General features: G+C 36.3%; 1 protein-coding gene across 2 annotated transcripts in view; it reads right to left on the minus strand.

Moving 5' to 3' along the window:
* Nucleotides 1-26368, minus strand: part of LOC129756128 (bicaudal D-related protein homolog) — a 143530-nt gene that overhangs the window by 83883 nt on the left and 33279 nt on the right. Inside the window, exon 2 of one of the 2 annotated variants that reach the window (XM_055752900.1) lies at nt 12179-12395. In XM_055752900.1, the coding sequence (XP_055608875.1) occupies nt 12179-12358 (180 nt within the window). In that variant the 5' untranslated portion in view covers nt 12359-12395. Of the gene's footprint in view, nt 1-12178; nt 12633-26368 lie in introns of both variants that reach the window. The other variant, XM_055752899.1, reaches the window with a different exon arrangement.

Consider the following 26368-nt stretch of genomic DNA (forward strand, 5'->3'; position numbering starts at 1 on the left):
CCATGTCTTTTTGCATCGTAAATATCTCAAACACACGTACATTTAAAAATCTGAAAAAAATAAGCTAGATAGTCTATTTTATAACCAACACAACGTTGCTAAATATTTGCATAACCAAGCTCTAATAACGCAGCTATCACCGAAATAAAGGGCCTGGACACTAAATTATTAGGATAGCATTAGCTTTATTCAGGTAACAACAACTATTAAGATCTGCATCAATCTCACCTCCAAAGCTCGCAGATAGTGTTGACCGTTGCTGGAAGCGATTACTATGAATAAATAAGTGGAATAAAAAACTAAATTTGAAATATTTCGAATATTTATTCTACGGTTCTGAAATACTCGTACTTCTGAACATGGCTTAAGAAATGAAATTTAATGAACTCATCCGTTTTTTAAGTAAAGTTGGCTTAAAACCAATAAAGAATTGCATTGCAAATACATTGTGTTTGTTTGGATTACTAATTTGGTCGTTGTTTGATAAATCTTCGGTGGTTTCACCCTCACCAAAAACATCAGAATTAATCTGCATTAACATTATGATAAGTGAACCATAAAATGTGCTTAAATTCTTAAATCTGGTTGCTTACCGCTCCTACTATAATTCGAATGTTTTTTTTAGATCCGATATGATTACACAAACTAACATATCTTGCAGTCTAGTACGAATGCAGCTTAATATCACGGACAAAATTTCATGAAGCTAACTTCGTCACATGACAAATTTATCAGCTGACATGACATGTAAATAAATAAATCAAGAACGTACAAAACAAGATGAAGAAATTATTCTTGTACTTAAATATTTGACAGCGAATCTAGTTGTTCAAGAAAAACACAATATCAAAATCAAAACATCATTCAGTTAACATTGTACAAATAAAATGTAGGTTTACAAACGTACTTTATCTCTCAGTTGATAGCGCCATATGTTTACATTTGGCGTATTCACCCCATTCAAAATTTACTACCGATGTGTTTTGATTTTGATTTTTGATCACTTGCTTGGAAGTATCATGAAACCATGAAAAAGTAATTCTACAGTAAACATTGGAAATTATTTCGACCGGTGATTTACATGTACTGCTTACTGCTTACTGATTTACTCATACTGCTAATTACCCGATTCCTTTCTACCCATGCAGTTACATGTAAAATTTTTGTAATAGGGTACATACTTAAGATTTCAACAACTTTTTGAAAAATGGTATGTATATCTTTTTTCTAAGTTGTTCAAATCCTACATGTTAACATTTTCCAATTTTCCTTCTCCTTAAGTAGCACATGTTGAACATAAATATGAATCAAAATTAGTTGTTCATTATGCGTAAACCATTAATTCAAAAGTAATTGTATAATTGGTCAATTCAATTCGAAGCATTAGTTCAAAGAAGGTAAGTTTTCAAACATGAAAAAACTTAACTGGTTTTAAATCCCACCCATTTTATGTAAATCCAATGTGTTAATAATGCTTTAAATTATCTGTTCTTTATTGATTACTTCTCATTTATCTAATCATCAATCAAATTTCAACAGTTTTATTCATCTGTTGAAAACTAGCGCCGAAAAATCAAATAAAATCTAATTTCCGACATCAGCGTTGCAGCTTACGTAGCCATGGTTTCCGAAGTTTTGTGATTTCAAGAGGTAAACAAACAACTTTCAAATACGAAGCTGAGGATGTAATCCGCAAAATAAAACCCTTAATTATTTGTCAAGTTTAAATTTTATAACTGAATAATTTCTTTTCCAGCCCCCTTGTGCACATGCCCAACGACTTTGAACCTTCGGCCAAAATGTAACTATGAAACTTCAACATGTGAATAGTTTCCCTGTTCCATAAAGGATAAGTTTTCTAGTCGTGACTTCTTATGAACTGTTTTTAGAGTGTAAAACTGTTTTTCATACGAGTCTTTAGATAGCCGGAATGACGGGCTCAGCCCATATATCCACCAATAAATAAATATGTTTGAAGCACACTCCGGGAAGTTTTAAGTTTTCCTTGAGTGAAATATAATGATGATGTTTTTAATGGTAAGTTTGAGGTAAAGTTTTTCTTGTAAATTTGTTGACTAAAATACATTGTTTACTTTCCAGCATTATTACCGAGAAAGTGCAAAAGACCGGATTCCGAAAAAAAAACTTCGTTGGAATCGAGGGTTGATATGCTGCTGATGGTGACATAATATAATTTCAAACAAACTAGTCTAAAAATAAAATCAGAGCATCAAAAATTTAGATTTTTTTTTCGATTTCGTCACGAATAACGACATTTCCTGTTTCCATAAGACCCTCTTATAGAAAGCAACAACCTCTCATTGACGAAGGTATACATTTGAGGAGTTCATTCGCGTCATAAGACATTCTTATATATTTCAATGATTTTTCTTATGGCATACATAATAGTATTTTTCTCAGTGTACTGGCGGAGCGTTGCCAAAGCTATGACTGAATGACTCCAGATGGACAATAAGAATTCGACTAGTTGCAGGTTAAAAAATAATTGTGACGAAGAATTGCAGCACACGATCTGAACCCATGAAAACGGATCACATTGGGTCGAGTCGAGTCGCCATCATCAACCGAAGCCATTGAACCTGAAAAGTGTTGCATGATGCCTCAGTTGACGGTATACCTCATGTTTATGAGTATGTACAAGAGCATTATCTCGTAAAAACCTAAAAACTGTGATGGAATTCTAGATATCGATAAAAATGCAGTTATCTTTTTAAATACTTCGCAGAAACATTACTATTCACTCAAACCTACATTAAAAAATAATTTATATTTCACAGAAAAAAACATAATATGCTTAAAACACAGACAAACATACAGGACACTCTGAAGAAAATTCATCTCATTCTTGACAAAGCAATTGCATTGCCATCTGTAGTCGACATGATCAACAAATCTATGAAATGGACTATAAATTAGATAAATATACTTAGTTCGGCGTTCCGCGCTCATTCGTACACGTTTGATTCATCGTTTGATGTCAGAGGAATCAAGTTATTCTTTTTTATTTTATTTAAAAATTGTAGGTTTAAGACTTTCGGACGGTCTCGAGCTACTGTCAAATTCATCAAAAGAACTTAAAAATAAAATTCGATAGCTATAGATTCCAGGGAGATACAACGAGGATTGGAGTTTGCATGGTAATTTTCTTCCCAACCGATATTTTGTGAATAATTATGGGAAGTACACTGTTATTCTGAATAAACATACATATGTCAAGTGCTTCAGAATAGGAAAAGTTGAATACCATTTCGCTTTTTGATATATTTTAACCAATGAAATTTGATTAATTTTAATTTTAATTTAATTTTAAATTAGAATAATGGGTTAATGTATGAGACTAGCTGATCCATCTTTGAAAAAAATTGGCAGATCAATGATATTTTAAACATTGTATGCATTCTTTCTAACTTAAAATTTCGTAGAAAAATTATTGTATAAAATTCAGAAAACTTAAAATAAGCTTAGACACGGAATAAAGAATTCAGTTTAATTTTTCCACATTGATTTGGTTAAACCCAAGTAACCAAAAGTTTCATAAAACAGGCTCTTAGAAGCTTATTCAGCTTTATTTAACGAATGAATAGCATTCTACTCAGCCTTAAATTTAAGTTCTTATCGATACTTTCAAAGTCTAAGTTGAAGATGAGTAGAAGGCTATTCAGCCTCCACACGAGACCTCAGCTTTGGATTGCTATTTTAACCTATTTTTTCTAATTTAATGTTGCTTAAACTGTGATTGAGTTTTAAACTTACTTGAAAATTTGCATGCTTGAAGCTTCGAACCTGAACCAACGAGGTGAGAACTGAACACGCTACCTCTGTCCCATGGCCAATACTTAGATTGCTGTTATTTTAAGCATCAATATAAAAGAGACTTAGAGGAAGTTCACTGGTGTTGGGAAAAAGTGGTAGGAATTTTGTAACTTTAAGCACATTTTGAAAATTTTGCCATGCAAAAACATTTTCAAGGTCTGTGGTCTTCAACCTTTTGAACAACACGTGTTGTAGTTTCGCATGCTGTGATGCAAAAATAGCAATATTTCAATCACATAAGGCTGAAATAGAAATAGTGTTGTAAAAAAATGCTATGCCTAAAGATCTTGAAAACATTTTTGCATGGTAAAATTTTCAAAATGTCAAAATTTCTATCACTTTTACCCAACATCAGTGAACTTGCTTTTACAATTATCGCCTTTTTAAAGCAGGCGATATTTAAAAATGTAAACATTCGTATCTTCACCAACGGATGTATCAATTTAATCCAAAACAAACTAGAAGAAATTGAAATTAAACGTGAGTAATTTTATTTTTTTTAAGATGTTTTTTGTGACTAATTTTCTTACCATCTGTTTCCAATTTTAGTTTAAAAATGGACTGCGCTTTCATGTGGTTGCTCTTCAAGGTTTTTCTCAATCATGACAATGAAGATTTGCGGAACTGTTTCACTATAGAAAGGAGATAGAGAAAGTTCGAGTCAAGCTCATCCTAATGAAGAGTATATTGCTGATAGCTGTGAAAAGCTACCGTCGTAATCGTTCCGATTCAGTAATAACTTTACTCTAGGTGCTGGATGTTTCTCAGCTTCAGCTGTAAGAATATATCTTCGCAATGAAAAAATAAAAGAAAATCGGATTGTAAACATGGAGATGTGTTTTTTTGCTTCGGTTTGTTCGATACGAATATTATCAAAATTTAAAAAAAAAAGTGAAATATATATTAGATTTATTTAATCTATCCATTTTAATTACAACAGTTGAGGGTTTGATTCGTTGTTCGTATATTCGTAGCTCTGATATATTGTTATTCACTGTTGTGCAAAATCTTAATACTTACGTTTGCATTGAAGTTCTATAGAAGTTCCTCATGGAACCAAAAAGTCCGTATCAAGTTCTGCATGGAACCAAAAAGTTCATAAGAAGTTCTGTATGCAACCAAAAAATTCTTTAAAAGTTCGTAACGGAGCAAGATAAATAAGCCAAATTGAATCCTGGATTTTTTAAGGTATTTGAAACGCACAAAAATGTTCTATGCTACTTGTTTAAACTTTTTGTGATCGTTTAGAAGCCCAAAACAAGCACTTATTTTCATTTCTCTCGAGTACCTTTTATCCAGCCAAATGTGAACTTGTGATGCACAAAATTAAGCATCTACACACTAAGATGGCATTTATTCCTCTCGGGACCATGATTCTCCGTCTCACAGGACAACTGCTCAATTCAAACGAAGTTCGAATGGGAACTAACCCTAATCACGGGATGCTTCAGCTCTCCTGAAATTCGCAATGAAATTTTAACGAACGCACAGGCAGTCGAACAATTGTCCTGTATTACGTAAGATCGTCGCATCTGTCAACCGTTTTCTACCACGCTTTTTATTTTTTATCCTTTTCCATCCTGTGCTAGCAGCTGTTAAGGAATTGTAATGTATTTTCACGTTAGTTTTTGTCAATCTTTTGAATATTATCTAATCCAGCATTGAAAGTGCAGTAAGTTTCCTATAGCGTAGTTATATTATCGGTATCGAAAAAATAATGTTCTCTTTCGTAAAAGACAAAATGCATAAAACGAAGTGCGGTCACAGTTTAATGGAACCGAGGTGGTTGTCGAAGGCTGTTTTGCTACAAATGATTCACCGGTGGTGTTTGAAATTGAAGATAAAGGACATTGAGTTAACCTTTGCAACATTTGCAGTACTTCATCAGATTTCTTGTTCAAAAACACCAAATGATTTCCAAGAACTGGATGGAAAGGCTAAAGAAGGTAATTTTTTTCTAAGTACATAGTTAATATCTAATTATTAAACTAAAAATTTTGTTATTTTTTTTCAGGCAAAAAATTGAGCTCAAACGAACACCAAGGCTCATCCATTTCTCATCGAAACATGAATAAATTTTGTTATAATTTGGAAAATGTTTATGTAATCAATTTTCTGCATAATAAATTCCTGAATGTCATGTAAATCTCGTAAGAAAGCAGTCTCGAGGCTACAGGAAAATTTAGAAACCTCCCGCAAATTACAGGAGGAAACAGTTCCGATTCCACAGTATATTTTGACAGTTGTTTTCCTGTAGTGTTTTTCTGTCCTGAGATCGTCCTGTAATTTTCAGTTGTTGAAAATACAGGACGAAATCGTTACGACCACAGGAAAAAATATTAAGTGTGTATGCGACTTTTGGTTACTTGGGAAATCTATACCCCAAATGCAAAAATTCATTTCCCAGTTCTGCTTCAACACTGATTTTGAGAAAACTGCACTCAAGAACAATTCAAAAGGGACATGAGGCTCCATTTAAATGGCGTTTCCAGACTTTACAACGTTTTTCGAATCATTTAGGCAAATGGATTTTCAATGTAGCTTGTCTGATTGAAATTTTCGGATAATTTTTGATGACTGATAAATTTTCCGATCAACTTACATCGAGGCGAACGCCGTATGAGTTAATCCAAGCAACCGTTAGGCATTTTGTTACTGCTCTCATCCGTCTTATAGACTCCAGAACTCAAAGACTACGAAAAAACCTACAAAATTGAAAATTTTACTTCTGAATCAGAATGCATATAGGGGAATTTTCTAAAGGGAAGGTACTTTGTTTATGTTGACCTTGATCGAAATTTATCACCATGCAGATATTTATAAAAGCGAAGGCTACCATGATCGAAACGGTTCAATTTCAAAGCAGTGCACTCGGGTGAAAGGTTGCCGAAATAATAGAAAAAACTATAATTTCACAAAATTTTTAGTCAATTTTCATCACAGAATCTGTGCCACAGAACACAGAATTTTAGAAATATTCACAAATTTCACAGAATTTAGATGTTTTTGACGTTTTATCAAAATGTAATTTTTTTTATGTCTATATAAATTTTGGATAATTGGTAATAATAATTGATTTTTTTTTAAGTAGAATGTAAAAAGACGCAATTTGACACGACTTTTTAATGAAATTAATGGAAAAAGCATCACAAAACCGTTACAGAATTTTTTTTGGTAAATTCGTAGAAAGTCACAATTTGCAACCTTGCCTAGCTTCTAGAGAACAAAAACACTTGAAGAATGAAACATGAGTGCCTTGTCTGTTCGCCTGTGCTTAAACTAACCGTTGAACAATTTGAAACATATTTTAGAAAAAAAATTTGAGCGGGAGCCAATCATTTTTTTTCTAACAAGCAAAAACAAGCGATATTTTTGTTCTGTTCAGTTTATGTAGGCATACCTCTGTATCTTTATAGGTATACTTTCATGTAATTTGACTATAAGAACTTAGTAACAAACAAATAATGATCATCGTAAGTGCCTTATCATGAGAATAAATGAAGTAAACATGAATACTCCTCTATAAATGTGAATAATTTTAACATATCGCCAAACCTGATTTTATCAAAATTTGACCACAGGTCAGAACGATTTTTATTTTCAAGAAACAGGAATTTACTTAGTCAAACTGGACGAATATTCAAAGGACTATCACATTCGAATATTATTATAGTGACAGTGTTTATTCGGAAAAACTCGATTCTTTCAGCTCTCGAAAACAACCTTGTTCCTATGAAGTTCAGACCATTTGCTATTGACGCAAAAACAGATCGATTGGTGGCGGCGACGGTGGCTTTAAGGTTAAAAATAGCAACACACCATAAGCCACCGATCAATATCGGAGGAATCAATCGGTTCCGCATGATCAGGTTTCGCAGTCGTTAGCAGCGTTCCACTAGCAAATCCGCTAGGATATCTGCAAATATAGCCAACAAACTGCAATAGCAGCTGGTTCGATAACAGGTTGATCTATTGCCCGCCGTAAATCCGTTACGGTGACTGATAAACCGTTCGCCTCCAGATGTTCTTGGATTTGTTTTATTACCTCGGCGATGGAAGTTCTAATTATATGAACATTGGCTAGATTTCAATTGTATGAATCATTTCAACCCGTATCAAATCTAGTTGGCCCGTTTGGTACGGTTCGACATGATTCGTGGCTTGCTGTGATCGTGGAGTTCAGAGGAAAAATGTTTAAAAGTAAGGAAATTGAAGATTTGAGCCTGCCATACAGACAGTTGATTTCGAGAGACCCTGAAGACATTTTTACATTGCGTGAGGAGATTGTGTTCTCAATGCCATCAGTATCGATGCTAATTCGGAAATTTACGGTTTATCGCTTTCATGATTTTTCGTAAAAAAAAAAACATCAATTCCGGTTAATCAGAGCCAAATTAAGTGACAGACAAGTCTGTCAGGTGGCGCAGATCTTCATAAGCAAGCGGTTCGCGCAACCGCGTGTTTTTTAACTACTTGAAGATGTCATCGCCAGTTTGATTGATGCTAGGTTGTTTTGTTTTGTTTCTTGTAGCTTCTATTGTCAACCGTAAACATGCTCCGGGGGGGGGGGGGGAATAATCGAAGTAACCACAAACGGAAACGGTGCAAATCAGCACCTCGCTTAGCAGACAAGAACCTCATTAAAAATAACGCTAAGATGAGCTTACACGTGCCTGAAAACTACAATCAATATACTTGTCAGATGATTGAGCATTCCGCTGATTTGTTTCCGGTATGTGTGTAGACCGTGTAGACTTGTTTTAGACAGCCTTGCGGTAACTAACAATATAAAATGGGCTGTTTCAGGCATACATAAAATTCATTGTTTACATTCAATCAACTCTGAGCCACTTTTCATATGTGCAGATTCTAAGGATCTTTGAATACTTTTCTTAAAACTGAGTGACTTTTTGATTTTTGGGAAAAAAAATTAAAGAAAAACTTCCAATTCAGTATTTCAGGAGAATTTCACCACAATTGCAGAACCACCTCAATCACAGAATTGTTGAACTCTCTATGCCAAGGCTCTTTATTTCAGGGCAATAACTATTACTACCGCTTAGCTCGAGGTGTAGTCATCTCGACTAGAGAACACTCTCATATCAATCGTGGGGTTCACGGTCTGATGGCTTTGGCCAGTGAATCGGATCTGAAAGTTCAATTCTTTTGCCAAATAGTGTCCAACAGTCAACCGAAATTGTCACGAGTCAATTTTGCTACACCTCACGATGTTGATTATTGTGGTCCGGTTGCCTAGTAAAGTACAACATAGACACATAGCCTGCCATGACATGCAAAAGCTCCCTTGACAACTGCACGGAAAATCGATAGCCTACTAGGTTTACTTCCATCCAACCAACTGGTGTATGCGTGACCTCGAGTATCCGCCCTCTTGTTGTTAGTGTGTTCGTGTTTATAGGAACAACTCGTTGAGGATTAACCCCACGGATTATAAGAGCAATGGTTGACGGACAATCGAGCGGATGTTCGGAGACGGTAATCCACTTGGACAAACCATCCCCATATGGTGCGATTGTTCGTCCGGCCTGAGTGGGTGCTGCAAACTGCAAAAAGCAAAACCAAACCGTGACACACCAGTCGCGAAAAAAAATGCTTTGAGCTTTCAACTGGACGCTGCTGTCTAGTTGCTGTTTACAGAATTGGCAACAGCCCCTCCGGATTTCACTGCCTTTTGTCATCGGCTATGTACCTACCTTTGGGGTGGATACACTGTAGATAGGTAGAAGCAGATTATTTCGCGGGCCACGGGTTTTTTTTTCCTCGGATGCTTCTATCCTATTCACAAAATGTCGCGTGTGGCCAGTATAGAGTCATTAGCTGAATAATTCACGTTTTTCAACGAGAACGGCTAGATAGACCGTCCTAAGTATGGTGTTGTTTAAAAACAGAAACCTTTCAACAGTTGAGCTCATCAATCGTCCGTCGAGGTAATTTTGGTGGATGTTTTGATGTTAGCCTTAGATTTTTTTAAAATTAAAATATACAGGTTGTTATCAAAATTTCATTCAAAAAGTTTTAAGGAGCTTTAACAATCAGAGGAAAAAAAATCTTTGACAGATGAGAGAGTCACTTGTGTTGATTTCATAACCTCTCATTATAACTATCAACTCTCATCGGAATACAGGGAACATAAAAAAAAGAAAAAATATCACCTGACGTTATTCAATATCTTTCAAAATATTCTTGAATAACTTAAAATAGCGACGACGACAGATGACAAAAGGACGACAGTCGACAGTTGATAGATCATAGTCTACAAACGACAGTCGACAGACGACAGCCGGCAGTCAACAGACGACAGTCGACAGACGCTAGTCGACAGACGACAGACGACAGTCGACAGACGATAGTCGACAGACGATAGTCGACAGACGATAGTCGAGAGACGATAGTCGACAGACGATATTCGACAGACGACAGTCAACAGACGACTGTCGAAAGATGATAGTCGACAAACGGCAGTCGACAGTCGACAGTTAACAATCGACAGACGACAGTCGACAAACGACAGTCGACAGTCGACAGTCGACAGTCGACAGTCGACAGTCGACAGTCGACAGTCGACAGTCGACAGACGACAGACGACAGTCGACAGACGACAGTCGACAGTCGACAGACGACAGTCGACAGACGACAGTCGACAGACGACAGTCGACAGACGACAGTCGACAGACGACAGTCGACAGACGACAGTCGACAGACGACAGTCGACAGACGACAGTCGACAGACGACAGTCGACAGACGACAGTCGACAGACGACAGTCGACAGACGACAGTCGACAGACGACAGTCGACAGACGACAGTCGACAGACGACAGTCGACAGACGACAGTCGACAGACGACAGACAACAATTGACAGACGACAGTCGACAGACGACAGTCGACAGACGACAGTCGACAGACGACAGTCGACAGACGACAGTCGACAGACGACAGTCGACAGACGACAGTCGACAGACGACAGTCGACAGACGACAGTCGACAGACGACAGTCGACAGACGACAGTCGACAGACGACAGTCGACAGACGACAGTCGACAGCCGACAGTCGACAGACGACAGCCGACAGTCCACTGTCAACAGACGACAATTAATAGAAGACAACCGACAGACGACAGATGACGGACGACAGTTGACAGATGACAGTCGACAGACGACAGTCGACAAACGACAGTCGACAGATGAAAGACGACAGTGACAGACGGCAATCGACAGTCGGCAGTCGACAGACGACAATCGACAGTCGACAGACGACAATCGACAGTCGACAGTCGACAGACGACAGTCGACAGACGACATCCGACAGTCGACAGACGACAGTCGTCAGACGACAGTCGACAGACGACAGTCGACAGACGACAGTCGACAGACGACAGTCGACAGACGACAGTCGACAGACGACAGTCGACAGACGACAGTCGACAGACGACAGTCGACAGTCGACAGACGACAGTCGACAGACGACAGTCGACAGACGACAGTCGACAGACGACAGTCGACAGACGACAGTCGACAGACGACAGTCGACAGACGACAGTCGACAGACGACAGTCGACAGACGACAGTCGACAGACGACAGTCGACAATCGACAGACGACAGTCGACAGACGACAGTCGACAGACGACAGACGACAGTCGACAGTCGACAGACGACAGTCGACAGACGACAGTCGACAGACGACAGTCGACAGACGACAGTCGACAGACGACAGTCGACAGAAGACAGTCGACAGACGACAATCGACAGACGACAGACGACAGTCGACAGACGACAGTCGACAGACGACAGTCGACAGACGACAGTCGACAGACGACAGTCGACAGACGACAGTCGACAGACGACAGTCGTCAGTCGACACATAACAGCCGATAGATGACAGTTGACACATAACAGCCGACAGATGAAAGTCGACAGACGACAGACAACAGTTTTCAGTCTGGACCAGACTACAGTTGACCAGACAACAGTCGACCAGACAACAGTCGACCAGACAATAGTCGACAGACTACAGTCAACAGTTTTCAGACGACAGTCAACAATCGAGATCGAGATTGAAGATAAGTTATAATTCGACAGACGACAGTCGACAGATGATAGTCGACAGTCGACAGAAGACAATCGACAGAAGACAGTCGACAGAAGACTGAAGACAAGTTATAATTCGACAGAAAACTGAAGACAAGCAATAAATCGATTGTTGAATTTAAAAAATTAATTCTGGAACCATATTTCTGGGAACTTATTTTAAAGTTTTGTTATGTCATCGATGATTTCTACTTTTTTTATGTGATAATTCTATTGAAAAAAACCATCGACTCACCTCCAGTTTCATCGAGTAATCGTCGACCAGCTTCTCCTGGTGCTTCTTCAGTTCCTCGTTCTTCTCCAGCAGCGCCTTGCCGAGTTCGGCCGCCAGCAGCAGGTCCTCTTCCTTTTGCCTCAGCTGGGCCCAAACGTCCTTATCGGCCGTCTGGCCGCTGTCGGGCGGTCGCGTCTCCATGTCGATAATGTAGTCTTCGAGCGTTGGCTTCGATCGGCTGTGCTTATCCATTCATGCGGAATCGTTGTTGGAGGTTGGAGGTCGTAGAAATTTTTGAGAAAGAAGAAGAAAATGGCGGCGCGATCGCACAAACACTCACTTAGAACTTTTTTTATGGTATTTATTTCTAGATCTTCGAAAGGACAGACAAGCGATGCGTTTGGATGCAGATAATGGTCAAGTTATGGGATCAGCCGTATGCTCAGAATCATCTTCATCTTCGAGCTGCACATTGCTGCGAGGGTTAAAAATGAAATGGAAAAATGAAGAAATGGAAAAGTTAGTGGACATTCTACAGGTTTTTTGGTAGGAACTATTTGTTGAAAGCTACATTTCATCATTGGAATCAATTCGTTTTAATTTATTTTATTTGTTAAACAATGCCTCAATCATGATTATTTCTACAGGTTTAAAATTATTCGAGAGATAAAACGAGCTTTACGAACCGTTAAATTTCTTAATGGCTAATTGAAAGTGTATAGGTTTTTTTTCAGTCCAAATTGGCTTTCAACAGTTGCTGCACCTTTGATTTCAGTTCGGTTCGGGGTCATTTAATTATTTTCGATTCAATCCGGCTTACAATACTCTCATTTTTCGCCACTTTTCGGTCCGAATCGATTCACTCAAGCGTGGGAGTGTCAATCATCGCGAACTTAATCCTAGTGGGTCTTATTCCAGTCCGTTCGGTACGTATGCGTGTGCATGGCCAACTAAGTGATAGTTTCAAGCTTAGTTTTTGCCTCGCGAATTCCTTCATGACTCACTTCGATCACATGCAACAACGTTCACTGATTTTTTATTGCTCATTTCCTTCACCATTCACCAAGTTTTTTCCTTCATGCAGTAGGCACTGATTGTCTCATTGAGCTACTTGGATGTGTCTAGCTAGTCGTATCTTTGGCATCTCTGAATACAATTTACACAAAGATGCATATGTAATTTCTCGTCTCTCGCGAAAAAACCACCTGTTAACATAATTCTTCCACGTACCCACTATCTGAAAAGGAAATGTGTTTGTTGATGATTTTCACTGAAATTTTCCTGCTCATTGTTGTTTACTTTCATCGGAGCTTTAAAACCCATGCATGGGGTGCAGTAAAAATCAACCACCCTTTTCCACTACCTCCCAACTCAAACTTGTTTAAAACTTAAGCGCCGCAACTAAGCATAAACAAAAGTGACCGCACTTTCATCTTACGCCCGGTGAGTTTTTCTCCAGCCAGCTGATTCTTTTTAACATAACAAAGTCGCGCATCTACTAGAGTCTAAAATCTTAACGAAAGCCACCCACCCGCACAAATTGGAGGGCAGACGATCTCGGAGATTGGAGGCAGACGACGAAGGTAATCAATTCAAATTGAGCCTTGCTGCTGCATCGTTGAATCACTGAATGAGTGAGTTGTTTTACATTAAACATATTTTTCCGGGCCCCCTCAAGCCACTACTACTAGGCAAATCTCCATCATCTCCAGTCTAGTCAGTGGCAGGGCTCATCTTTTAAATTTCAGCTACCCGACTATCTTCATTGGAATGGGAATCGCTCTATTACGCGCCACAGTTAGTTAAAAGTGAAAAAGCAAACAGCGCGAGGCAAAACACGCGCTGATCGGCAGTCCACGATTTCACACTTTTACTTGATTAATTAAACCAACCCGGGCAACGCATTTTACTTCTGTTGAGAGATCATCTCGAATGGGGAAGTGAGAAGAGGGGGCTCTTAAAATGTAAGGAAGCTCACTTTCGTTTGAATTTATTAGCAAGGTAAGTTGGGCTTCACAGACATGTCGCTTAGTGGTTGCTCTGGTATCTAGATAACTACCTTGTGCTGTTTATTCTGAATCGCATTGTTTAGATACCCGATGAAATATGTAAATATTTTCCAAATGTTTGAAAATGCATTAATTATCAGGTTTAAGTATGCGGAAAGGGCTGTAAACTGCACTATTTCGAATTATGCAGAAATTGGAGTGCTTTTCCTAGAAATAAGTACGTTCAGAATGGAAAATAAATTAACTCTTCAACATTGGACTTAACTTTGGGGTAAATTCCTAACTGTATGTTACAAAAGTACAAATTCCCGTTTCCACTTCATTTCAATTTATTATTGGCTTAAAACAGCGAGCCCATGTAGCACAAATGAAAACTCGGTGACACTTAAGCTTTGCTTAGTTTTTTACACCTTGAAAGGATGAACCCTAAAATTTTCAAACCGGTTACGATAGTGAATTTGTAAATAATCTCTTCGATCTCTTTTCTTTTTTATGGAAATCAAAGCGTTTCAAATTCCACCATCGCTAGTTTCAGTAGAACTAGTTACTGCTTTGTGTTTGACCATAAAAATTGTTCAGAGGTCTTAAGGCATTCGCAAAGGACATAACTGATGCTCTCTTGTTAAGCATTAATCATGGCGCCGGCCGCCTCAAAATGGTCACTGGGTTGACTGGTCATTAGACCGAAATCCGACCGAACGGTCGTAAGGCCGAATAGTCGTTAGATCGAATTGTAATTAGGCTGAATGGTCGTTAGGCTGAATGAACGGAGCGCCAAATGGACAAAATGTCGAATGGACGATAAACCGAATGGTCTTTAACGTCAAATAGATGCTTGACCGCATAGACAGTAGGCTGAAAAGATGTTAGGCCGAAATAATTTTAGATAGGATAGTGCAATGGTGTGATTAGTAATTTGATCGAAAATTGTGCGGCCGTATGGCCGAAAGGCCGAATGATAACTAGGTCGCATGGTTGTAAGGCCGAATGCTAGGTCGAATGAACGGTAGATCGAAAAGCCGGTGAGCCGAATGGACGTTAGGCCGAATGGTCATTAGACCAAGCACCCATTTGTTGAGACTTTGGCTTGAAAGCTTGTTGTATTATTGTGCTATTCTATCTAAAATTCATTCAGCTTAGTGTCCGTTCGGCCTCTCGTCTGTTCGGCCTGACGTCCGGTAGGCCTTACATCTGGTCGGCCTATCTTAAATTCGGACCCATGATTATTCGGCCTAATGACCCTTTGGCTTAGCATAGGGTTACCATATCCTTCAACGCCAAAAAGAGTACGTTGAAATAATATTTCAAAATGTTCAGAAGAAACGGGAGAAACCAGGAAATTTAAGTCCATTCAATTAGTGACAATAAGTTGCTAGTTATGTGACTTACCTGACAATAATGATTTTTCAAAAAATACTAACATTTTCTTGCAGATTTTTAGTGATAAGTCAAAGGTTGGTTGGATTATTCGAAGACATAGAGATCAGAACATCGCAAACATGAGAAAATGTTGCATTTAAACAGGAGTTCAAATTGCTGTTGTGCTCTTTGCCAACTGTTTGAGCTTTAATTGCATATTCAAAGGCGCTCATGGCCTGCACAGGTTATTTCGACGCCTGGGAGAAGCTTTCTTAAAAGCAGTTTTAAAACTATCGAAGTTGTTGTATTTTACATATTGAAAAGTACTGCTGATGAAATAGCAAACTTGTTTTTAAACGAAAATTTTAGATTTAAATCGATTTGTGATGTTTTCTTGGAAAACTCAACAAAGTAGGGAAACCTGAAGTACCGTGCAAGTGTTGCATTTCTATCGGACTTCTTGTACATATAATGCACAAACTCAAGAACTGGAAGAAATAAGTTCGTTTCTCTGATGAAATGTCTTTGAACGAAAAAAAAGAGTACATTCGGCAAGATTTCACAAAAAGAAGAGTACGCTCATTTTTCGATCGAAAAAGAGTACATGTACTCTTAAAAGAGTACGTATGGTAACCCTCTTAGCATCCATTTGGATTAACATCTCTTTGGCCATACACCTTTTCGGTCAAACAGTCTCTGGCTGGATAACCTCTGGCCGTATGGCCCATTCTTACGTCCATCAGCCGAATGACCTTCGGCCGAATTACCTTTTGAGACTGGGAGCTTGAGCTTCACCTACAGCCCCTCCTGGCCAATGGCATAATGGTTGCACTCCGTGATTGGTTCGAGATCAACATTGCACAATGAACCAAATGAAAGGTGCTGGGAGCAAGCAACACAATTCCAATCCTTAATATGAACCAATAACGACGCCGGCCAAGTCCGTCTAATCGATAGAGGGAAACGAAGTGCAGCACATGTAATGATTTGTTTAGCGGAAACCGACTGTACGCCATCCCTGCACAAATCTCACGCTGAATGTTGGGGATAAGGGTATCGGGGCATGGATTTCACCTTGGTAAGTGATTAGGCCTTATCGAACCTATACTCCTGAGCTCCTGAGATTCTCTGAGGAGATATTAAAGTTTTCAAATTAAGCACGAAAAATATATATAAAAAGGTTATTATTTTATTTCTCACCTACTCTACCCCAACTTAACAGGAAGAACTAAGATGAAAAATAATTTTAATGCTCGTGTAGTAACACAGCAGTGTAGGTAGACACAGCTTAGAAGTGCTTTAAAAATACATTTAATGAAAAAGATTTAGATAAAAAAAAACAGTGGATTCAAATTAAACAATGAATTGTTCAAAAATAATAGCAAAACATTTTTTTCTGTTTGAGCGAAATTTTCACATTCTAATTGTTTAACTTTAAATATTAGAATTCATCATAAACCGATTATAAAAACAGCTGTTTTTGGTAACAAATATTCAATGGATTTTTGTTTCGAATTTCAAGAAAACCCAATCTGCATGATAGGAGCAAAATATTTTGATTAATCGACTTATTCATTATTCAATGAAATTGTTAGACGTTCAAGTCATGATGGTAAAAATGATATAAATTCCATAAAATTCCATAAATTCCACTTATATAACAAAGGCTTGACTCGATTCTGCGATCCCGCAAAAAAATGCGGAATGGATAATCGAATCCAACGGATAATCGAATCATAAATTTAACCCATGAAAACTATGTTTTTAATATTTCTGAATGTGAAAAAATGGTATTTAAACGCTTTTTTAACGAAAACATTGGAGAAAAATAATGTCCGCGGGTCAGATTTGAATGCAGACGAAAGTACACCTATGCTTCCGCGTTGGTGTCAATACATAAACTTTTGGCTCCAGGAAGAAAAGGGTGGCGTTCATGCCATTCAGTAAATGCTAATGGTTCGTAAACGGGGGACTGAGATGGAGAGAGAAGATGTGCCAATGATCACACATGTTGTGCAGCGCCAATGATTGAAATTGTTTAAAAAATTGACTAGTTGTGCGAGAAAATGAGTAAATTTGTATTAAAATGAGAGAAACCAATGCTTAGAGTAAAAAAATTATGCGAATTGTTGCATATTTTGCATTAATTGTGGATTTTTGATCATAACCGTTCTAAATATAAATTATCTAAATTCTAAATATGAATTATCTCTCCATCTCAGTCCCCCGTTCGTTAAGTTTCCGCTCATGATGAACAACGAAGAAAAACGTGGTATGAAAACGATTGGTACATCTTTTGTACCTGAAAATATTCAATTTTCGAAGGTGATGAAAAGTATTAGAGAAACATGAGGTAGCAAAGAATGAAAGTACATAAGCCATAAATATTATGAATTTTTTGAAAAAGATACAACGGCTCACCGGCAGGACTTGAACCCACAATCTCCGCTTCAGTACAACGGCGCGTTAGCCAATTTCACCACGGTGAACGTGATATAATCGACCGACACGAGCGAACACGTCGAGCTCCACCGATCAACAGCTCTACCTTGTATCGAAACACCATGTATATCCCGCATGTGATCTTTCCCACTATTGATCTCTCTTGTGTCTCTATCCGAGATATTAACCAAACAGTAGCGCTACAAAGTGCTCCATACAAGGGTTCAGAGAATTCGGGAAGCTTTTAGGAACAGGTATATAATTAAATGGAAATTTGCTCCTAATGTTATTTTTCAATAATTATTGGGCAAAATTTTTTTATGAAAAGGTACTTGCAAGACACGCCGACAGAAACACATTCGATTTTTTTACAAAAATTATCGGAAAATGTGCAAACAGCTCTCACATAAGAGCAGACATTCCAGAAGCGCATTTTTCATAAATGAAATACCACTCATAAATAAATCTATAAAAAATTAAATCATTTTAAATGTTCTTTATTCTAGAAATAAACTATAAAATTTGTTAATTTGGTTAACAGAAAACAGGATAAAATTCCAGTTTTTTCAACCAGGTTTTTTCCTTATTAGAATGCTTTCCAAAACAGAACTTTCGTAAATTTAGCTTACAAATATCTCCAACAATATTTTTTGATGAGTGTTTTTGTGAAAATATCACTTTTTCATTCAAAAACTTTCAAAATACTTAGGTGTGTTTTCAATCGCAAGAAAAACACCAGTTTTTGAAACTCAATTTATCGCTCAGTAGCTATCAATATTTTTTCAAAAAATATTTAAAACACTAGAAGAAGACCTAAAAGTTGATTCTACTTACTTTTTAAGAGATCTCTGAAGTAAAAAGCCGTAATAAAATGAGTTTTAAATTCATTGAAAATTTGAACCCTTTTGTTTACCTTTTTTCCTAACTACAAAACGTTAAACATTTACCTGGCATCGCGGATCACCACCCATCGACTTCGGGTTTGCCGCAACTTACGGTCAGATGAAGAAGCAATCAGTGCTGCTCAAGGTTCCGAGCAGACCAGTTACACAGGGAGGTGTGGCTCTGTTGAAATCAATACTAATGTTATGAAATCGCTTGTTACATCTTTTGTACCTGAAAATATTCAATTGTAATTCAATTGTGTACTGAAGCGGAGATTGCGGGTTCAAGTCCTGCCGGTGAGCCGGTGAGCCGTTGTATCTTTTTCAAAAAATTCATAATAATTTCGGCTTATGTTCTTTCTTTTCTTTTGATACCTCATGTTTCTCTAATACTTTCAATCACCTTCGAAAAGAAAAACGTCCAAAATACGTGGATTACTCGTAAATTCTTTCGGGAGTTTTTTGAAGGTATTTATTCACTAGTGACTAGGTCACTGCTTTTGTGCAAAACGCTAAGCTTCAGCTACAAGCGTAATAGTATTCCCCCTTATTCTGCGCCGCGCGTGAGTTGATGATAGTCTAGTCGAGTTAGAGTTACGTGAGTCTTGTCACCTTATTCCCGAAGCCGATGTGACAGAGGTTCATGCCCAGCTGACTACTAGATTAGGATAAGAACTCAAAAAGTTCATTCTAAAAGACGTTTCTCACCTAAAGCGACTACTGTAATCGGGTGACTAGGGTGACCCGCCTATCGTCACCTCACGCGCGGCGCAGAATAAGGGGGATTATTGCAGTGGTCCACTGTAAAGCTGAAGATCCCCAAACGATCTTTGTTCCCACAGCATTACCCCCACAGCATTGCCTCACCCGATGGAAATAAAATCTAATAATCGGTAAAAATTGATAAAAAGTTTTCTGTGTCATCCTGGAGAATTTTGCAAAAGTTTTTACCATATTGGCATCAAAGATGCATTGTTTTGGATAGCTGAGGCATGGGATGTAACACGATGAAGTTACAGCGTCTTCCATTTAGAAATTAGGAAAATTGCTTTACAGAAATGGAAATTTCAATGACGAGGACGATATTACACTGCACTGCTGGTAATCAGGGGGCGATTAATATCAATTCAACAAAAGTTGTACGAACAGATATTAACACTTTTAAAAAAGAAGACGTTTGATGTGATGAACGATGAAGAGTGTTTTGAATTCCAATAACTATTCGTCATTCTATAAAGGCTACGATACATTTTCGACTACATTTTCGATTTCTTCATGAAGTTAGGCCATCTAGCAATGCGATAAATAACGATAAGATTATTTTTGATACCTCGGCGTTATGCAGAGCAGAGCCGTTTGCCTTTAGAGAGACAATTCTGGTTGCAGAAATTGCGTGGAAATTTTAAAGAGAATTCTTTTTAACTCCAAAAACAAATGCAAACTTTCTTCCAAAGAAAAACAAAATTATTGGTTTTAAATTGTTTTTCAAAGCTAATAGAATCGCAAAAAAAACAAATTGAACATATAATCGAGTCAAAATACACGGAGAATCTAGTCTGCGTAGAATCGAGTCCGACCTGTATTAAATAATTAAATATAATGGGAAAAGCTACGCAGTTTTTAATCATGAACATCATGACTGTTTCACTCGGAGGAAGTTCCATGCGCTTGAAATGAATACTTGGACTTGAATTAGGACTATCCAAACATTAATCAAAGTCTCTAAGTAATACAAGTCTCGAAATTATTTTCTCGCAATTCAATACAAAAGCACTTATTGGAATATATTACCCCCCAGATTACGAAGAATGAATTCAATAAAAAAAATACTTAGCTTCGCTTTACTGCAAACTACCTATTCTGCCCGAGGACCTTCCGGGGGAAGAATTTGTTGGATCGATTTTCGATAGCCTGACAGGATAATTCTGCTTTACTACCGGAGGGAATCGATTACTACATGGCCAGTAGTGTAGAAATTTCACTTTTCGATAAATTTATTTTCAAAAATAAAAAATTTTCTTAATAGGTACAATGATTTTGAAACATGCGAAAAATTGTCTTCGTCCCACTTCGTCAAAGCCTACTTCGGATCTCTTTTCGAATCTGCTAGATTTAAAAGATAAAGAGATGATATGGGCGGGATTCGACCAGACCGAACTGAACGCCAATTTGAAAAAAATGAGTTATCTTTTGCAGCGGATGCGAAACATGATAAACTACCTGTCCTATGAAAATCAGAATATTTTTCCTATTTTTTCTGATTTTATTAGAAAATTTCAATGTTGCAGACAGTGGAAATGGCAAAAATGCGTTGCGCCAAAGTGAACTGAGAGCCACCTTAGAGGTAAAGACAAAAAGTCTGTTTCGGTCATGAAAACGGATTTTTGCGAATTAATCTTAGGTGTGTTAGTTTTTTCGACTCAAAACAGTTCTTTGGCTCGTCACGAACTAATATCAGATAAATTAAATGATTAAAAACGTTCCCGTGGATAAAAAATTTGTATTTCGGATTGTAAAAATTTGTTTAAATTTCGCTCAGCCAGACTAAACCGAATCCCTTGAGTTTTGTTTTCCAATTTACTCAAGGGGATGATAGAATTTTTAACATTTAACGATGAAAAATGCTTTATTTTATTGCTTACTGTCGTTCAGAACGCAACCGATAAGTAACAAACAAAGATATTCCGGATTTCAAAAGTGCGAAATTTGTATGGCTCGGTTCACTCTGGCTTAACAAAAAAAACATTTTCCAAGCTTCAGCCATACTCGTTGGGTGCTGCTCGTAAAGCGCCTATTAGTAGGCTCCTACGTTTAGAACAAATTGCCCAGTCAAATGATAGCGCATGGCAATTTTTTAAACATTTTTTTTCGACCAGAGTGAACTGGGTGCAAACATATTGCTATTAAATTGCAGTTTTCGGCTTATTGTGTAATCAGAACTTGACCAGTATAACCTCGACGGCTTTATAAGAGTCTAAATGTGATGGTAAAATGATTAAATGAGATATCTAATAAAATAATATCAATTGGTAGGGCCGAGAACTTTGAATTCGATTTTCTCAAAATCAAGTCTATGGCGTTCAGTTCGGTCTGGTCGAATCCCGACCATATATCTGTCTGTCAAAATTATACACATGCACAGAGAGATGCGTTGTTTTTGCCTTCAGTTACTTTGTGTACAAAAAAATAGAAATTTGAATACCTAACCGTGTGTACGATAAATCTTTGCATTATTTATATTTCCAAGAATATGTACAGTACCGTTCATAATTGTATAGAAATCGGAAGCACGCGCACTGTCACTTCGACTTTGCACTCCCATAACTTTTGACTCTGATGATATTTTTTGATTAAATTTTCTGCGTTAGATAGATCAACTATCACACTATTATATCACAAAATTTGAGCTTTCTGGAGTTTGTGTGGCCTGAGATACAGTCATTCTACGAAAATCGGACTTTTTGGACTTTTCTCATTTAAACTGTAATATCTCAGAAACTACGCTACATTTTTTGTTGAAATTTTGCAGAGTGATTGTTGAAATGTAAAACTATCATGTCTGAAGTTTTGAAAAGTTTTATCTACGGGAACAAAAGTTACACGAGGTACAATTTTTCAGGCATAAACCTAAATTATGGACGATTGTTTTCATAGGAAACTTCTATTTTATGTTTAACAACCAGTAAATCTATTTCAACCAAAAAATCAAAACAATATTGCGAGATTCTGATTTCAAAACACAAATAGTTATTTAATTTCATTTTTTCATTTCATCATTGCTTTTGCCAGTCATTTTTTGATTGATTTGTGGATGGAAACGATTATGTTCTCATGAATCGTCTAAAATTCTATAGAAATCGCATTTTTAGCTTCATGCCTTAAAAATTGTACCTCCCGTAACTTTTGATTCCATCAATAAAACTTTCCAAAAACTTCAGACATGCTTACTTTATATTTCGACAATCACTCTGCAAAATTTTAACAAAAAATGTAGTTTAGTTCCTGAGATATTGCAGTATGAATGAGAAAAGTCCAAAAAGTCCGATTTTTGTAGAATTACTTTATCTCAGGGCACACAAACTCCAGAAAGCTCAAATTTTGTGGTATAACAGTGTGATAGTTGATCTATCAAACTCAGAAAATTTGATCAAAAAATATCATCAGAGTCAAAAGTTATGGAAGTTCAAAGTCGAAGTGGCAGTGCGCGTGCTTCCAATTTCTATACAATTATGAACGGTACTGTATATTGATCTGCTCAGTCTCTCATAGACTTATGATACAAATCCTAAAATCAATACATCCCATCCTGGCGTCAATAACGCCAAATTACTCATTCAATGTTAATCATAATCATTATTTGACTATTTTGATTGATTCAATTTGAAGCATGAAATCGGATAATCATGGGGATGTTCCACAGCACATCCCCCCGTCAAGATTTTGCTCAATCATTCTAACGAAACCGTTCGCTGAATGAGACAAATTGGTTTCCAAATTTCAGCTCAACCATCCACCAATCCATCCTTCATCTTTTTGGTGTTGTGGAGGCTCGTGTGTGATTGGTAGCGAGCAACTAATTTAGGGTCAAAGATTTGTTGATGATCGCCGCCAAGCACCGGACGAGTAACAACTAGAGGAAAAAAGCACGAGCAAATCTGACAACCCATCAACAGCAAGGGGCTCGATTTCGCCGAATTTCGTGAGTCACATCATCATCATCCGTCCGATTCTGTTTCTTGAAACACGAATTATAACAGAAGATTTCGAGAACCGGCCTCAGAACCACAAAGGAGAAGGAGGATTGATGATGGCTAGTCTGCCTAGGTAACGGAACTAGCAAACAAAGAGATCTTTGGATTAAAATATTTATTCACAAATCACACACAGGAAGAGATGCTTATTTTTTTATCATCTTCATGCTAATAATGCCACCATGAATAACCACTTTTCGTGGTCTCGTGGTCGTGGTTCTTATATGAACTTAAATCTGGACAATAACTTTTAAGCCACACACAGGACCGGATTACCCCTCCAAAATGACCGACCGTGAATCTTCATCTGGTTGCCGTTTTCTTTGTGTTTGGTTTGGATCATCTTCGTTGGGGGTGAAACTTTACCAGACAACAAACCCAAAGCTTAGTGGCTTCTTCAAAGAAGAGTGGTAGAGAGAATGCAGAAAAAAACTGGTTATCTAAAGCCCTATGGTTAAGCTGTTTCCATATGGCTGCTACATCTTAACTTAGTAAGCTGTGGCCTTTTTTTGAGTCTCCCTTGGTGGCTTCTCATACACTGAGTAGCCATTTTTGGAGACTCAGTTCATGATATGATGGCGCCAACTTCGATTGAGGTTGAAATAAAGTGATCACACTGTTCGGGTTTATTTTCTATAAAATCAATATTGAACAATACATATGACGTAATACTGGATATAAAACGATCTTTCGTTGTTCTTGCCTCGATTAAAGCTTTCTATATTTTTTTTGTTGCCTTTCTTAAAATGATTGCAGTCTGCTACCAAACTTTATGCGATGATTTTCGACATTTTCGAATTATTTCAACCAAATTTTTTTGATTTACGTACCGAATTACTTAGTTGAAATTCATTAAACATTTAGATCTTGTGATGTTTGGAAAAACAAAATTAATTTTAATAATCGTATTTGTCATTTTTGTAATTTTTGTCATTTTTTGTCATTTTTTGTCATTTTTGTCATTTTTGTCATTTTTGTCATTTTTGTCATTTTTGTCATTTTTGTCATTTTTGTCATTTTTGTCATTTTTGTCATTTTTGTCATTTTTGTCATTTTTGTCATTTTTGTCATTTTTGTCATTTTTGTCATTTTTGTCATTTTTTGTCATTTTTGTCATTTTTGTCATTTTTGTCATTTTTGTCATTTTTGTCATTTTTGTCATTTTTGTCATTTTTGTCATTTTTGTCATTTTTGTCATTTTTGTCATTTTTGTCATTTTTGTCATTTTTGTCATTTTTGTCATATTTGTCATTTTTGTCATTTTTGTCATTTTTGTCATTTTTGTCATTTTTGTCATTTTTGTCATTTTTGTCATTTTTGTCATTTTTGTCATTTTTGTCATTTTTGTCATTTTTGTCATTTTTGTCATTTTTGTCATTTTTGTCATTTTTGTCATTTTTGTCATTTTTGTCATTTTTGTCATTTTTGTCATTTTTGTCATTTTTGTCATTTTTGTCATTTTTGTCATTTTTGTCATTTTTGTCATTTTTGTAATTTTTGTCATTTTTGTCATTTTTGTCATTTTTGTCATTTTTGTCATTTTTTGTCATTTTTGTCATTTTTGTCATTTTTGTCATTTTTGTCATTTTTGTCATTTTTGTCATTTTTGTCATTTTTGTCATTTTTGTCATTTTTGTCATTTTTGTCATTTTTGTCATTTTTGTCATTTTTGTCATTTTTGTCATTTTTGTCATTTTTGTCATTTTTGTCATTTTTGTCATTTTTGTCATTTTTGTCATTTTTGTCATTTTTGTCATTTTTGTCATTTTTGTCATTTTTGTCATTTTTGTCATTTTTGTCATTTTTGTCATTTTTGTCATTTTTGTCATTTTTGTCATTTTTGTCATTTTTGTCATTTTTGTCATTTTTGTCATTTTTGTCATTTTTGTCATTTTTGTCATTTTTGTCATTTTTGTCATTTTTGTCATTTTTGTCATTTTTGTCATTTTTGTCATTTTTGTCATTTTTGTCATTTTTGTCATTTTTGTCATTTTTGTCATTTTTGTCATTTTTGTCATTTTTGTCATTTTTGTCATTTTTGTCATTTTTGTCATTTTTGTCATTTTTGTCATTTTTGTCATTTTTGTCATTTTTGTCATTTTTGTCATTTTTGTCATTTTTGTCATTTTTGTCATTTTTGTCATTTTTGTCATTTTTGTCATTTTTGTCATTTTTGTCATTTTTGTCATTTTTGTCATTTTTGTCATTTTTGTCATTTTTGTGATTTTTGTCATTTTTGTGATTTTTGTCATTTTTGTCATTTTTGTCATTTTTGTCATTTTTGTCATTTTTGTCATTTTTGTCATTTTTGTCATTTTTGTCATTTTTGACATTTTTGTAATTTTTGTCATTTTTGTAATTTTTGTCATTTTTGTCATTTTTGTCATTTTTGTCATTTTTGTCATTTTTGTCATTTATATCATTTTTATCATTTTTATCATTTTTGTCATTTTTGTCATTTTTGTCATTTTTGTCATTTTTGTCATTTTTGTCATTTTTGTCATTTTTGTCATTTTTGTCATTTTTGTCATTTTTGTCATTTTTGTCATTTTTGTCATTTTTGTCATTTTTGTCATTTTTGTCATTTTTGTCATTTTTGTCATTTTTGTCATTTTTGTCATTTTTGTCATTTTTGTCATTTTTGTCATTTTTGTCATTTTTGTCATTTTTGTCATTTTTGTCATTTTTGTCATTTTTGTCATTTTTGTCATTTTTGTCATTTTTGTCATTTTTGTCATTTTTGTGATTTTTGTCATTTTTGTCATT

This window comes from Uranotaenia lowii, chromosome 3 (genome assembly GCF_029784155.1).
Source record: "Uranotaenia lowii strain MFRU-FL chromosome 3, ASM2978415v1, whole genome shotgun sequence".
Lineage (NCBI taxonomy): Eukaryota > Metazoa > Arthropoda > Insecta > Diptera > Culicidae > Uranotaenia > Uranotaenia lowii.